This window comes from Dromiciops gliroides, chromosome 6 (genome assembly GCF_019393635.1).
Source record: "Dromiciops gliroides isolate mDroGli1 chromosome 6, mDroGli1.pri, whole genome shotgun sequence".
Lineage (NCBI taxonomy): Eukaryota > Metazoa > Chordata > Mammalia > Microbiotheria > Microbiotheriidae > Dromiciops > Dromiciops gliroides.
Window position 1 is genome coordinate 237,067,305 of NC_057866.1, and position 12,913 is coordinate 237,080,217.

Here is a 12,913-nt window from a genome sequence, read left to right on the forward strand (position 1 = left end):
AAGGAATGGGTTAAAATGTTAATATTTGATATGTGCTAGTTTACCACTCTACATAGTGAATTGGCAATAAATTGTTCTTTGGAAACATAATTCTTATTGAAGTAACATAACAAAGGATAATTATGGCTTATCTGAGGAACACCTGCCCTAACAGAAGGGTATGGATTTGTAGCCCAGCCAAGACTAGCTTATTTTATTAGTTCTTTTTGGTTTCCATTATTTATATGAAGTGTCAATAGCTTCAAAGCTAGAGAATGTATCTAGAAACTCATTTTCCCTCAAATCATGAAGACTGGTAGCCAGTAAAAGAATTCCCTCCCCTGTTTGCATTTCCCAGTGACTGTAAGGGATAAGACTGTCAGGAAGACACAAGTCATTTCCATCTAGAAATTCCAAGAGGTCAGGAGTATTAACCAGAAGAATTTCATTGCATAGGGATCATTTTTTACTTGGGGAAATGCCTATATTTTAAAAGATGGTCAACAGTTTAGGTGGCAGTTATGCCACTATCATTGCATTTCAGAAATTATTATGCATAGAGTACTAGACTTGGAATTAGGAAGATTCATTGCACAGTGGAAAGAGTACCAGGCCTAAAGTCAGCAAGACTCATCTTCCTGAGTTCAAATCTGGTCTCAGACACTCACTAGCTATGTGACCCTGGGCAAGTCATTTAACCTGTTTGTCTCTGTTTCCTCATTGTAAAATGAGCTGGAAAAAAAAAATGGCAAACTACTCCAAGAAAAACCCAAATGGAGTCACAAAGAGTTGGACATGATCGAAACAACTTAACAACAACAATCATTAGAGGTGAATTTGTTTAGCTACATGGAGCCCTAAAAGGCATAGGTTATTTTACTGGGAGGGAAGAAGGAAACCAGGCTTCCCAAGAATATTTTCCTAAAACAAAGTTTTAGGAAAGTTTCTGAAATTTGCCAAACATATATCAAAACAATTACTGTCCATGATAATGACTTGTGACCCATAAGATTATTCCCTCCCCCTCTGTTCATATTCCAGTGCAAGGAATAAAACCCTCATGAAATCACTAATCACATGAATCTAAAATTTCCAAGGAAGAATTTTAGGAATACTTACCAGATGAACTTCATTTGTGCCTTGAGGAAATTACTGTATTTTAAAGCATGGTAAACAGTTTCACAGTGCCATGTTTTCATACCCAGAGAATATAAAGGGTTTGTAGCATGCCAACTTAACACTGGTTACCTAATACTTACATTTAAGCACAAGTCAGCTATTACAGCTGAATTCTTTAAAGATCACTAACCAGTATTAGCAAAGTTTGAATTTGTTCTCATAGTTAATCAAAGAATAATAATTTTTCAGAAACCTTAAACAATCCAATGAATAATTGGTTAATTTTTTTTTCTCTGTATCACCAGTACTTAGCTTAGGGCTTGGTGTGGATTGACTGCCTGATTATAACTTAGTATACTAAGTTAGGTAAATTGAGATAAGTAGTACACATCTGCTACACAATGATTTATTCCAAAGTGTTGTTATACTAAATTCTAAGAGCAAGAAAACTAAGCATTTACTTCCTTTTGTACACCTGTAACAAGTACATATGGAGTAGGTAGCCTTTAAAAAATTACTAGAGCAAATATAACATAGAAACTATGTAGAGGTCATAAATAAATAGAACAAAAGGCACCAGTTGACTGAAAATTATATTACCATGTTTCCCCAGAGCACGATTTTGAGCTCTTGATGAAATAAGTATACACTTCAGCTGAAAAGATGTTGTTTATATGAAACAAAATAGCAAAAATACTCTACTGGATTAACTTCATCATCCCAACTGAGGCCTGCATATAGTATTTTGCAGCAATATTGAAAGAATATTTTTTAAACTTTAACCTTTCTGCCCACTCTCCGGTAAAATACAGCAGAAGGATAAATTGCTTCAAGCTATTACCTAGCTGCCATCTAATTTAATTTAGTTTGTTGTGGAAACCAGAAAACTTTCTCTTCTGAGAAAGTGATTATTGGTTAAAATCATTGCCTATACCGTTCTTTACAAATGGAAAAGCAGTTCTCATGTGTAAAAGCCATTTCTTTTTTTTTTCTTCAAAATTAAACAAACAAACCAAGGACCTTGACAATTGTCTTCACATACATTGCATAAGCTTGCCTACAGCCCTCTATTTTGGCTGGCTTGCAAACATGGTCTCATTTGTTCCATGTCTCTTCTCTCCCAACAATGAAGGTCTCTCCAGGATCTTTCGAGACAAACTGATATTCCTTATGGCACTGTCTTGGACTCTGCAGTCTATGAGCATGTTCGAATGAAGGGGATGAATCCTTTCGAGAGGGATAGCATGTATTCCCAAATGTGGCGAATGATCAACCGAAGTAATGGATCAGAAAACAATGTGTTGGAGTCTCCAGCAGGAATTCAAAAGGTACTGGCCATGGTTTTTAGTGAAAATAAGCACTGATTCCTCCCACCCCTACCCTGTGTTGGAATTGTTTGGGATGGAATTGGGTTTTTTAGAGCTTGTTTTTTCTTTCTGTGAGTTCTACATTTTAGCTCTATATTCTGCCTTAGATTTAAATAGATTCACTGTACCAGGGCAAGGAATGGAAAAGTCTTTTATTTATATATATCCCTAATGGTTACTTTTCAATTAATTTTTAAGGTACAAATCCTCTTAGCAATTTGAAATTTTTTAGAAAAGGGTCAAAAAGTAAGGATAAAAAGGTTTTTCATCAGATCCCAAACCATAAAAACACTACAGTACCACCTTAATAATGAAGCACAATTTGTTCTCTACGATTGTTTTTAATATTTTCTTGTTGCTTTGTGATTATGAGACTAGTTCATCTTGTCAAAACATACTCACTTGGGGTTCCCAAGTGTATACATATACAGTTCCACTGTATACATATACAGTGAGGTATCTCTGTGTACATTTTTAAAAATATGACTTAAGTGGCATTCTTTCATTTAGTCAGCTGTTAAAAATTATTAGCTTCCTACTGTGTGTAAGTCATGATGCTAGGAATGAGAGACACAGCTTGTGGAGCTCTCAAGAAGAAGAGTACTTAATTCAAGAAATTCATTAAGTACCTACTATGTGAGAGGGACAAGGCAAAGACAAAAATGAAAAGCTGTACCTGGCTTCAATGAGCTCACATTCTACTGTATACTTTATAGCTTACAATAAAAGCATGGAAGTCAAAGGATAACTTAATGTCCAAGTGAGGGATTTCATTACAGGCTAACAGGATCAGGGGGAAAAGTTGCATTAAAGTTGAATCTTTAATAAAGGCAAAAATTAAACAAGGGAAGAAGGAGAGGGAGGACTCTTGGAAACAATGTGAGAAAATTCACTGATAATGGTGAGAGTACTTACTGCATGATTGAGAATCAAAGATTCAATCAACTGAACTGGAACATGGAACTTTTTTCTGTTTCTTGGTGGTCTGACAATTTGACAGGGAATGTTTATGAACTTAAGTAATAAAAATGACTGCTAGTTTTGATTACTTTATCCCCAACATTTTCAAGAAAAAGAAATGAAGGATGTCTTTGTGAAATCCTGATAGAAGATACCACAGGTTGGGATTCAGCTGAAATTCCCCATATTCCCCTCCAAACACCTTTAAAATAAAGCTTCAAATTAAATTTTGCACAGGCAGAGCCAATAAAAGGTCAGAAAGAGACATTTATATAGGCTAAAATGACTTTAGAGGTCGCAGGAGAGGTCTGTAACACTGGGGTAAATAAAGGACCACAGCATGGTAGGAATATGGCAAGTGGGCTTTTGAGGCCACTTCAATGGCAGCAGCAGCATCTTCAGGGGCTTTCTGCACAGAGATTGTGAGGGGGGTCAGACAGTTGGTCAGAAATGGATTACAAGGGACCCTTTGCAATGGATGCAACTGACACAGATTGATAATTCTATTGCCCATAAGTAGTTTGGGGTCACAGTTCCAGGTCAGAGAGGAGAACACATGATTGGTCCCAAAATTGCTGGCAACCTGTTTACAATTCCAGGGCTGAAAGGAGTACAGCTTCAGGGAAGCAGGTGAACTTCCTGGGTAAAGATCAGAGCATAGATCAATATAGTGGTGAACATACTTCTCCCAGAATTACACCAACTTGGGACCACCCAAAAGTTACAGGCACCCAGAACTAGCTCTGAAAACAGCAGCACAAAATAGCCTGAAGCTTTGCATAGTACCCACCCAACCTCAGGTGAGCAGAGGTTAAGTTTAACATAAAGTTTCAAATGAAGAAATAAGTTGTGAAAATGGGAAAAAAAGAAAAGAACTTGATTATAAATAGCTCCTAAGGTAGCAGAGAACACCAAGACATAAACTGAGAAGACAAGGATGTGAGAATAGCTACAACTAAAGCCTAAAAGAAAAATGTTAATTGGACACAAGCCCAACAGTAATTCCTTGAAGAGTTTTTTTAAAAAAGAGATAAGAGTGGTGGATAAAAAAAACTTGGGAGAAAAATGAGGGTGATGCAATAAAATGATAAAAATAAAATTAACATGTTTGTAAAATAGAAACAAAATACTGATGAAAAAAGTGGTATCTACCTCAAGAGAAAACTGATGAATTCTGAGTGCAAAATGAAGTATAATGTTCTCACTTGCTATGTTTTTTTTGCTTTGTTTTGTGATATGCCTAATATGGAAATATGTTTGCATAGTTGCACATGTATGATTGATAAATTGTTTGCCTTCTCAATGCATGGCAGAGGGGTAGGAAGGAGGGAAAGAATCTGGATCTCAAAATTTTAAAATAAACGAATGTTTAAAGGGAATTAATTATAAAATATATTTTGACTCAGCCCACAAAGTTCATGTGCATCTGGAAAGTTTCTTTTTAGTAAAAAAAAAAAAATCTACTATCTCTGTCAAAGTGTACTGGGTCTGAGGTAGGGATCTTAGATCAGAGAACATCAAACATAGCTATGTATTGTTGAGTGTCCTTTCTTGGAGAAAAATAACCAGTTTTTCACATGTTCTTCTGGCAGAGTGGTATTTTTTTAATTTCTAATTGTTTACAGACAAAGAATTTTCCAGAAAGGGACCTCTCCTGAGGCATTTCTACCATATGCATATCCAAATTCTGCTTAGACACCTCCAGAGAAGGATATTCATGATCTCCCAGGGCAGCTTATTCCATTTTTGGAGAACTTTGTTCATTCTTTCTGATGTTGGGCCAAAATCTGACTGTTTGGTCTTAGTCCTGTTTTTTGGAACTACATAAGCAACTTGATGTGGCAGCCCTTTAAATGCTTAAAAAGAATTATCATGTTTCCTTTTGCTGTCTTCTTGTCCAGCTTAAACATAGTCCATTCTTTTAACCACTTTTTTGTAGAATGTTTAATGGCCCTTTCACTATGTTGTTTGCCTTCATCTATCCTGGAGAAAACTACTACTTAAAGAGTAGGGGGCAAAATGCTAGGTGATTTTTACAAATATTATCTCATTTGATCATCACAACAACTGTGAAACATAAGTTCTGTATTTATATCCATTTTATAGTTGATGAAATTGAGGCAACAATTCATGCAGATCCCAGGGTCAGAAAGCTAGTAAATGTCTGAGACTAGATTTGAGCTCAGGTCTTCCTGACTCCAGTCCCAGCCACCAACTGCCTCTGAAGGAATCCTACATGGATTTTGCCATTTTTAAAGCAGCATAAATGAAATTGTCTAGGATGTATAATTCCATATAACCTCTTTGCAAGAAGTAGGTGTTGTCATGAATAGCCACTGAGGGGAGAGTGACTTGGAGGTAAGAGAGCAAGGAGAGCAGCAAGAGGCTGCCAGATGGCAGATAAAACCATCACTTGCAGTGCCTCAAAAGATTATTCCATTGGCTAAAAAGGCATTTTTATGGTTAATAAATATCTGCTCATTAGTGGAAAGAGTTCTTTATCAAACATAAAGCCCTTAGCTGAATTGGACACAATGACCTGCAATGTCCTGAACTTCTCATTCCTTATCTTATCCCCAAATGCCCCAAGATCTTTCTTATGTAGTTCCCTTGAACTGCAAAACAGAATATATCATCGATTATTCTGTAAAACAAATACTTGGTATCAGTTCTGAGTCCCAAAGGCAATAATTGTAAGTCACAGATATAAAGTAAGAAGATCAAGTATAGTGAACACCAGGCTAAGTTTGGCTTCTTAGGAAGACAGAAACCATAGGCCAGGATAAATCACCAAATTAAAGCCAAGTAGTCAGGAGCCAAGAGGACACAGATGCTAAAAGACAAAGCACGGCAAAGTAGTAAAAGCCTGGGCAGATACTCAAGAGCCAGGGAAACACAGATGAGGCAAAACAAATGAACAAAAGGCTGGGGACATAGTTTGATGTAAGAAGTAAGGTGAATAGATGAAAGCCACTACCCATGAGAAGCTCTGAATGGTAATTCACTTACCTCAGGCAAGAAGATATTTTTTTAACTTCTTTCTGGAGACAGATGCCAACTCTAGGATGTGGCCAAAATGAAATGCAGCAGCTTCCCACATCTGGCAAGTTCTAACAGATAGGACTTTCAAAGAATTCATGAGTTACTGTAACTAAAAAAAAAATTATATTTGATGATGAGTAAGCTCTTTAAAACTTATATGTGGAGCCTTTTCAGCTATTTAGGTCTGCCAGAGTTTGCAGTCAGCTGTTATTTCCTTTGAGAACCCAAAGACAGACAAGAAGGAAGGAAAGAAGGAAGGAAGGAAGAAGGAAGGAAGGAAGGAAGGAAGGAAGGAAGGAAGGAAGGAAGGAAGGAAGGAAGGAAGGAAGGAAGGAAGGAAGGAAGGAAGGAAGGAAGGAAGGAAGGAAGGAAAAAAGGAAAAAAGGAAAAAAGGAAGGAAGGAAAGGAGGAAGGAAGGAAAGGAGGAAGGGATGGGGAGGGAGGAAAGGAAGGAATAAAGAAGGAAAGAAAGGAAGGAGGGAGGGAAGGAAGGAAGGAAGGAAGGAAGGAAGGAAGGAAGGAAGGAAGGAAGGAAGGAAGGAAGGAAGGAAGGAAGGAAGGAAGGAAGGAAGGGTCTGAATAAAAGAAAAAGGCACTAAAAACAAATCATACCTAGTTCACTTAAAAAGAGGCAGCATCAGTTTTACTCCCAGAAAAATCACCAACAACTATCTTTGCTTTAGAGACCACAAACTCCCCCTTAGAACTATAAAAGGTCACTAGGCATTGTGAAAGATGGTAAAATTTATCTACATTAGTAACAGAGGATGGGTATGCTTTACTAAAACAAGGACCCTTCTAGGTCAGCTAGTACCACTTAGCTAAGAAAAATTGGAGGGAAGTATCTTTTAGGAAAAGGGAGGATTTGACTATGACTGGAGAAAAACAAAAGTAAATAATTGCAATCAGTGGCTCTATGCTGGAACTGTCAGAAAGCTAGATTGAGCGTAGTAGTATAGATGCTTTATTTGTTCTTGTGCCAAATGGTTTTTTCAAATGGTATATGTTTCACTTTGACATCAGCAGCCTGTAGTTGAAGAACTTAGACCTACCTGGCACTGTTTCTGCTCTCTTAAGGGTAAAGGCTATAGGTCTACAGAAATCAACACAAAAGTGAAAAACAAGGACTTGTACCAGTCAGACAGAGAAGAGTGCGAAGGATGTCTCCTTTGTACTTAGTATTCTAAATAAATAATAAATAATTCTATAATAACTAATTTTAAACATTCTAAATAAAGCACTTAACATTCTAAATTTTTAGAATCTCTGGGGTTTGTATTTTATATTGTTTGTTTTGATTTTGATTTTTTTTGTCAGCATTGTTTGCAATAAATCCTTGGAAGCTTAAAATCAAAATACAGGTTTTATCGAACATAAGTTATACCACACACCACAAGCAAAAACTAACTCATAAGGCAGGTCAAGTATTTGAAGCAACCATAGAAATCAACAGATTCCCCATGTCTGCAGGGGGGAAATGAAAAGATTATTATATGTATTTTGGTGGACAGCCCGTGGAAATTACCTGCTGCTACATGCATCTGTACAAGCATGGCAGATAGAAAAGTAGCTGTCGGTAATAAGGTGAGGGTGATAAGAGACTGACTGTCCAAGTGCTGTGCACTTATGCACCAAATGGTGAAATACCTGGAGAGAGTGTGGGAGAACATGGACAAAAGAATTAGGTATGGAAAGGTTTTGAGCTAATTAATTTATAGTTGTTGTTATACTACTCAAACTATCAAATGGATCTATTTACAAAACTAAATAAAATACTAAAAAGGCCCTTTGGAGAACAAAATGAATGAATGAAAAAAAGGATTTTATACATGGCTAATACATGCAAAGCATTGTGCTAAGTACCTGGGATAATATAAATAGAAAAATAAGACAGTCACTGCCCTTAAGGGATTTATATTCTAATGGGAGTGATAACTCATATGGAAGGTTTCAGGCACAAGTTAGATGGAAAGGTCCCATAGTCCTCGGTGTGAGTGGCAAAGCAGATGATGATGCATCCTCTTTAATGTCATTTCCACTGATGCTATCATCATTTTCTAACATTGAACCATTTGGCATTGCCAAGGACTTTGGTGGCCAGAATTTTCTGTCCTGAATCCTCAGTATCCATGACCATAGCACCTGAAGGAGCCAGACACTTCCCAGAATGATGGCTGAGGGCACTGGGCTGAAAGCATTACTATTTCCAAGGTTCTTGTATTCAAAGTCCCAGGCTGTCTCTTCAAGATCTGAGTAAAAGTGGTTGTCGAAATGGTGATGACAGTGGGTTGATTTTTCCTGCTACGTGCTTCCTACTGTCCCTCCCTCAGCCTAGTTGAGTATATTAAACCTAGGTTGTCTACTTCTGAATTTCCTAGCTTGTGAGTTGAGGTACACACCAAAACCCTATAGTTGGATTATGAATCATGTGGCACCATTTGGTGGCAGAGGGAGATATTTATTCTAATAACACATAAATCCCTTAAAATTCATTGAAGAGTCCAAGCTGAAGCTTAAACTGTTTCATACCTTGGTTAATCCACTAAATATTGTGTGAGTTTTAGCGTTGTTCGGTTCTGTTCCCATTCTGAAAAACATCTAGTTCATTTATGCCCTTTTTGCTCCTTTGTGTCCTGTGTCCTTGACACCAGTTCCTTTCTTCAGTGAATCTTTGTCCAGTGTTCCAGAAGCCATTGGTTTTTTATTACATTTTTTGTGAGCTGTATGTGCTACAGAGTTCTTGCTTAAAATCACGATTGTCAGAACTGTACAATATTTGGTACTTCACCTATTGAACTCTATGTGCAAAATATTTAACCTGTATAGCAAATTTGTTTTTAAAAACGAATTTTGGTGTTCTTCTATTGCACAGTCAAGCAGATTGATTGGTTGATTTTTTATGCTTTTCAGATTCAAGATATCATTATTCTCATTCTCAGGGAAATCGCAGACAGCAGCTCATTCTATTTCATCACTGGGGATTTTGTCAGCCTCTTTTCATTTTAAATTTGTGCAACTATATTTTTCCATGCCACTGTTGAGACAGGCATAGAAGGTTAGTAGAGATCAAGGTTTTCCTGGATCAGGTAGCCAGTGTGTAGGCCTTTTGCTCTTGCATTCTGAGAAGACCTCTGAAGTAGCTCAGTGGCACTGGACTTAGAGTCAGGAAGACCTAAGTTCAAATTCTGTATCGGACATTTATTCACTTTCTGAGGAAAAATGGACTTTTGCATAGAATTTTGAAATATGCAAATACTTTCTAGGTTTTGTTATAGTTGTATCATTTCCTCTCTATCCAAAATCATTACTATTCTGTAGGTTTGACAAGTCTTAGGACCTTCACCATCCTGTTCTGGAAGTATGTTCTTGAAGGCATCATGCTTCTTTATGGTTCATTTCAAGTATGGTAGGTAGCATTATCATGAAAGCTCAGGCAGGTCCTACCAAGCTGGAAAGGCTTTCTGTACCGTCCCAGAAATGGATGTCATGTCTGCTGTTCCCAGAACTGGTATACTTCAGTTTGGATATGCTCAGCACCAGAAAATTCTCTACAAGGTAATGAACCATTTTGGTTGGAATGCCTCTATGAAAAGAATCTACCGAGGATAAAGCACACGTGCTAAAGAAATCATGGACTTTTCAAGTTGAAGTATTTGTGTCTAAGGTTAATTTAGTTTCCCCTAGGAGAAGCATGGCAGTGATCAATGTTGACTTTGATGTCATACGAGTCTAGTTAGAATCCTGCCTCATTTTCCTCATCTGTAAAATGGAGCGTACAGACTAAATGATCTCTCTTTTAAATCTGTGATCCTATAATTCTGCTCCTACTTATAGGTTAAAAATTCCCTGAAGGTGGTGGTGGTGGTGTTTCACTCTGACTCTCTCTGACCCCATTTTGGGGGTTTTCTTGGCAGAGATACTGGAGTGGTTTGCCATTTTCTTCTCCAGTTCATTTTACAGATGAGGAAACTGAGACAAATGGGGTTAAGTGACTTGTCCAGAGTCACACAGCTAGCAAGTATCTGAGACTAGAACTTGGGTTTTCCTGACTTGTAGGCAAGTCCCTCTATCCACTATGCCACCTATCTGCTCCTCCCTGAAGGAAGATGCTGAGTATTCACCTTATGTTACTTTCTTTTGGGTGGGAGGCAATGAGGGTTAAGTGACTTGCCCAGGCTCACACAGTTAGTAAGGCCAGATTTGAACTCAGGTCCTCCTGAATCCAGGGCTGGTGCTTTATCCACTGAGCCACATAGCTGCTCTACCTTATGGAACTTTCACCTCATCTTTGCATCTGACTCTATGCTTCACATAAGTCCTCAAAGATAAATAATTCTTCATTTATGCTATTTAATGAAGGATGGGAAGCTGTACTTGAAGATAGTTTTACAAATTAAGAAAATATCATCTAGAGAAAGAATATAATAGTTTGGAGAGAACATTGAATGTGTGAAAAGGTTTCATCCTTCTTTATTCCTGTGGCCTCAGAAATTTGTTTCTTTTCCAATGATTACATTTTTCTAAGTTCTCTAGACCAGAGTTTATTGATTTTAAGATCAACATCATGCAATTTTTAAAGACAAAAGTTTTCTAACTGAATGTCAATAAATGAAGTCTTAACATACCATACTTTATAATCATTTTCACTTGATGTAGATAACTAATACAGGATCCATGGGCATACCTAATTCCACTTGGAAACATTTGGTAATAACCCTTTCTTGTCACTTCAACACTCATTTCCTTCATAAACATTCCATGATAATTCCTGTTAATTTTTTTTCTTCTAGGCTGTTGTAATACTCATTGTGCCATAAATTTTTGAGATTTAATTTCATATTTTATTATATCCTTTCTTCTGTCATTATGTATTTATTTCATGTGTGTTATATTACCTTTGCAAATCTTCCAAAATAAGGTCTGGGTCACATAATTCTTTTGAGTTGTCATAGGAACTAGTATAATAACCATAAATGTTTTCAATTTAACAAAATTGAAAGTTTAGCCATGATGTCTCAAACCTAAGTATATGGTAAAACACTGGAGATTTAAGTGAATTCAAACTTTGAAAGATGTATTTATTTTTAGACCAAGTTCCCAGAAGTTAGAGCTTTGTAAATAAAGAATGGACTCTAGGGTTCATCATTCCCGGGATTTGATAACCTATGCCTCATTCTGGCTCTGGCTGTTCATTTGGAACATTCTAACCAGCCTGTGGCCTACTACTGAAAATCCATTTACTTCATCAGGCCTAAGGTCTAAGTTAGAATCAAGGTCACTCCTGTCAAATCGAAGTGTGTGTTAAAAGAGAGATTCTAACACTAAGATTCAAAAGAACCATTTTAACAGTGTTTTTTTTAAAAAACACATGTACATGTATATATACATGTATGTACATATAAATGCACTCATATATGCATATGTGTACATGTATGTGTGTGTGTTTGTATATGTGTATCTTTCTTCCTTCCTTTCTTTTTTTCTTCCTTCCTTCCTTCCTTCCCTTCCCTTTACTTTCCTTCTTTTTTTTTGGTGGTGCAGTGAGGGTTGAGTGACTTGCCCACAGCTATTAATTGTCAAGTGTCTGAGGTCGGATTTGAACTTAGGTCCTCCTGAATCCATGGCCGGTGCTTTATCCACTGCTCCATCTAGCTGACCTCTCATGTTTCTTTTCAATTGAAAAGAAAACTGAGGCCTAGAGTGAATGCTTGGGGTCAGGAAGACATGAGTTGCAATCTGACCCAGATACTTTCTGTGTGATCCTGAGCAAGTAGTTTAACCTCTCTGAACCTCAATGTCTTTATCTGTAAGAAAAGAAGGTTAGACTCAGTTACGTCCAAAGTCCTTTTTAGCCCTGAACCTATGATCCTAAGCAATTTGCCTAGTTAATTATTGGCACATAGAAATAGTGAGAGAAGAGAGAGAGGAGGAAGAGGAAGAGGAAAAGATTTATAATTGTATATAACATTATTTAACAATGTCAAGATAAAGACCAAGTATCAAAGCTACATAATAACCCCATAAAGAAAGATCAAATTTCCAACTAACTGGAAGAAATGCCTTTGAAAGAGACTGAAGGGATTTTTGCCTAGCTTAATGAGGTTGAAATCAATGGAACTGAAAAGGGAAAAAAATTACAATGAACTCCTGAAGAGAGTGTATAAAGTCTCTTTTGGATATTAAGATCTGTGCCTCTGGCTAGTGTCTGTATAACGCCATTGGTTTAAAGTGATCAGAAATGTTCCTATGATTATAGAATTATAAGAATTCACATCACAGATTCCTCTGTGTTCTCAGCTAAGACATTCATAAGACTTCCCTCAAATTGAAAAGATGTAGGACTGGGGTCAGAGGGAGGGCTTTTTCTACATTGCACCCTGTAAAGATCTTTTGGAAATTACTTGCTTTTAAAACAAAATTGAGGGGCAGCTAAGTGACACAGTGGA

The 12,913-nt window shown here is 37.1% G+C and overlaps 1 protein-coding gene across 2 annotated transcripts in view; it reads left to right on the forward strand.

Moving 5' to 3' along the window:
* The window catches only part of GRID2 (glutamate ionotropic receptor delta type subunit 2), a 1,875,262-nt gene that overhangs the window by 1,582,528 nt on the left and 279,821 nt on the right, over window positions 1-12,913 (forward strand). For both annotated transcript variants that reach the window (XM_043971982.1, XM_043971983.1), the window contains one exon: window positions 2,231-2,426. In XM_043971982.1, the coding sequence (XP_043827917.1) occupies window positions 2,231-2,426 (196 nt within the window). The remainder of the gene's footprint in view (window positions 1-2,230; window positions 2,427-12,913) is intronic.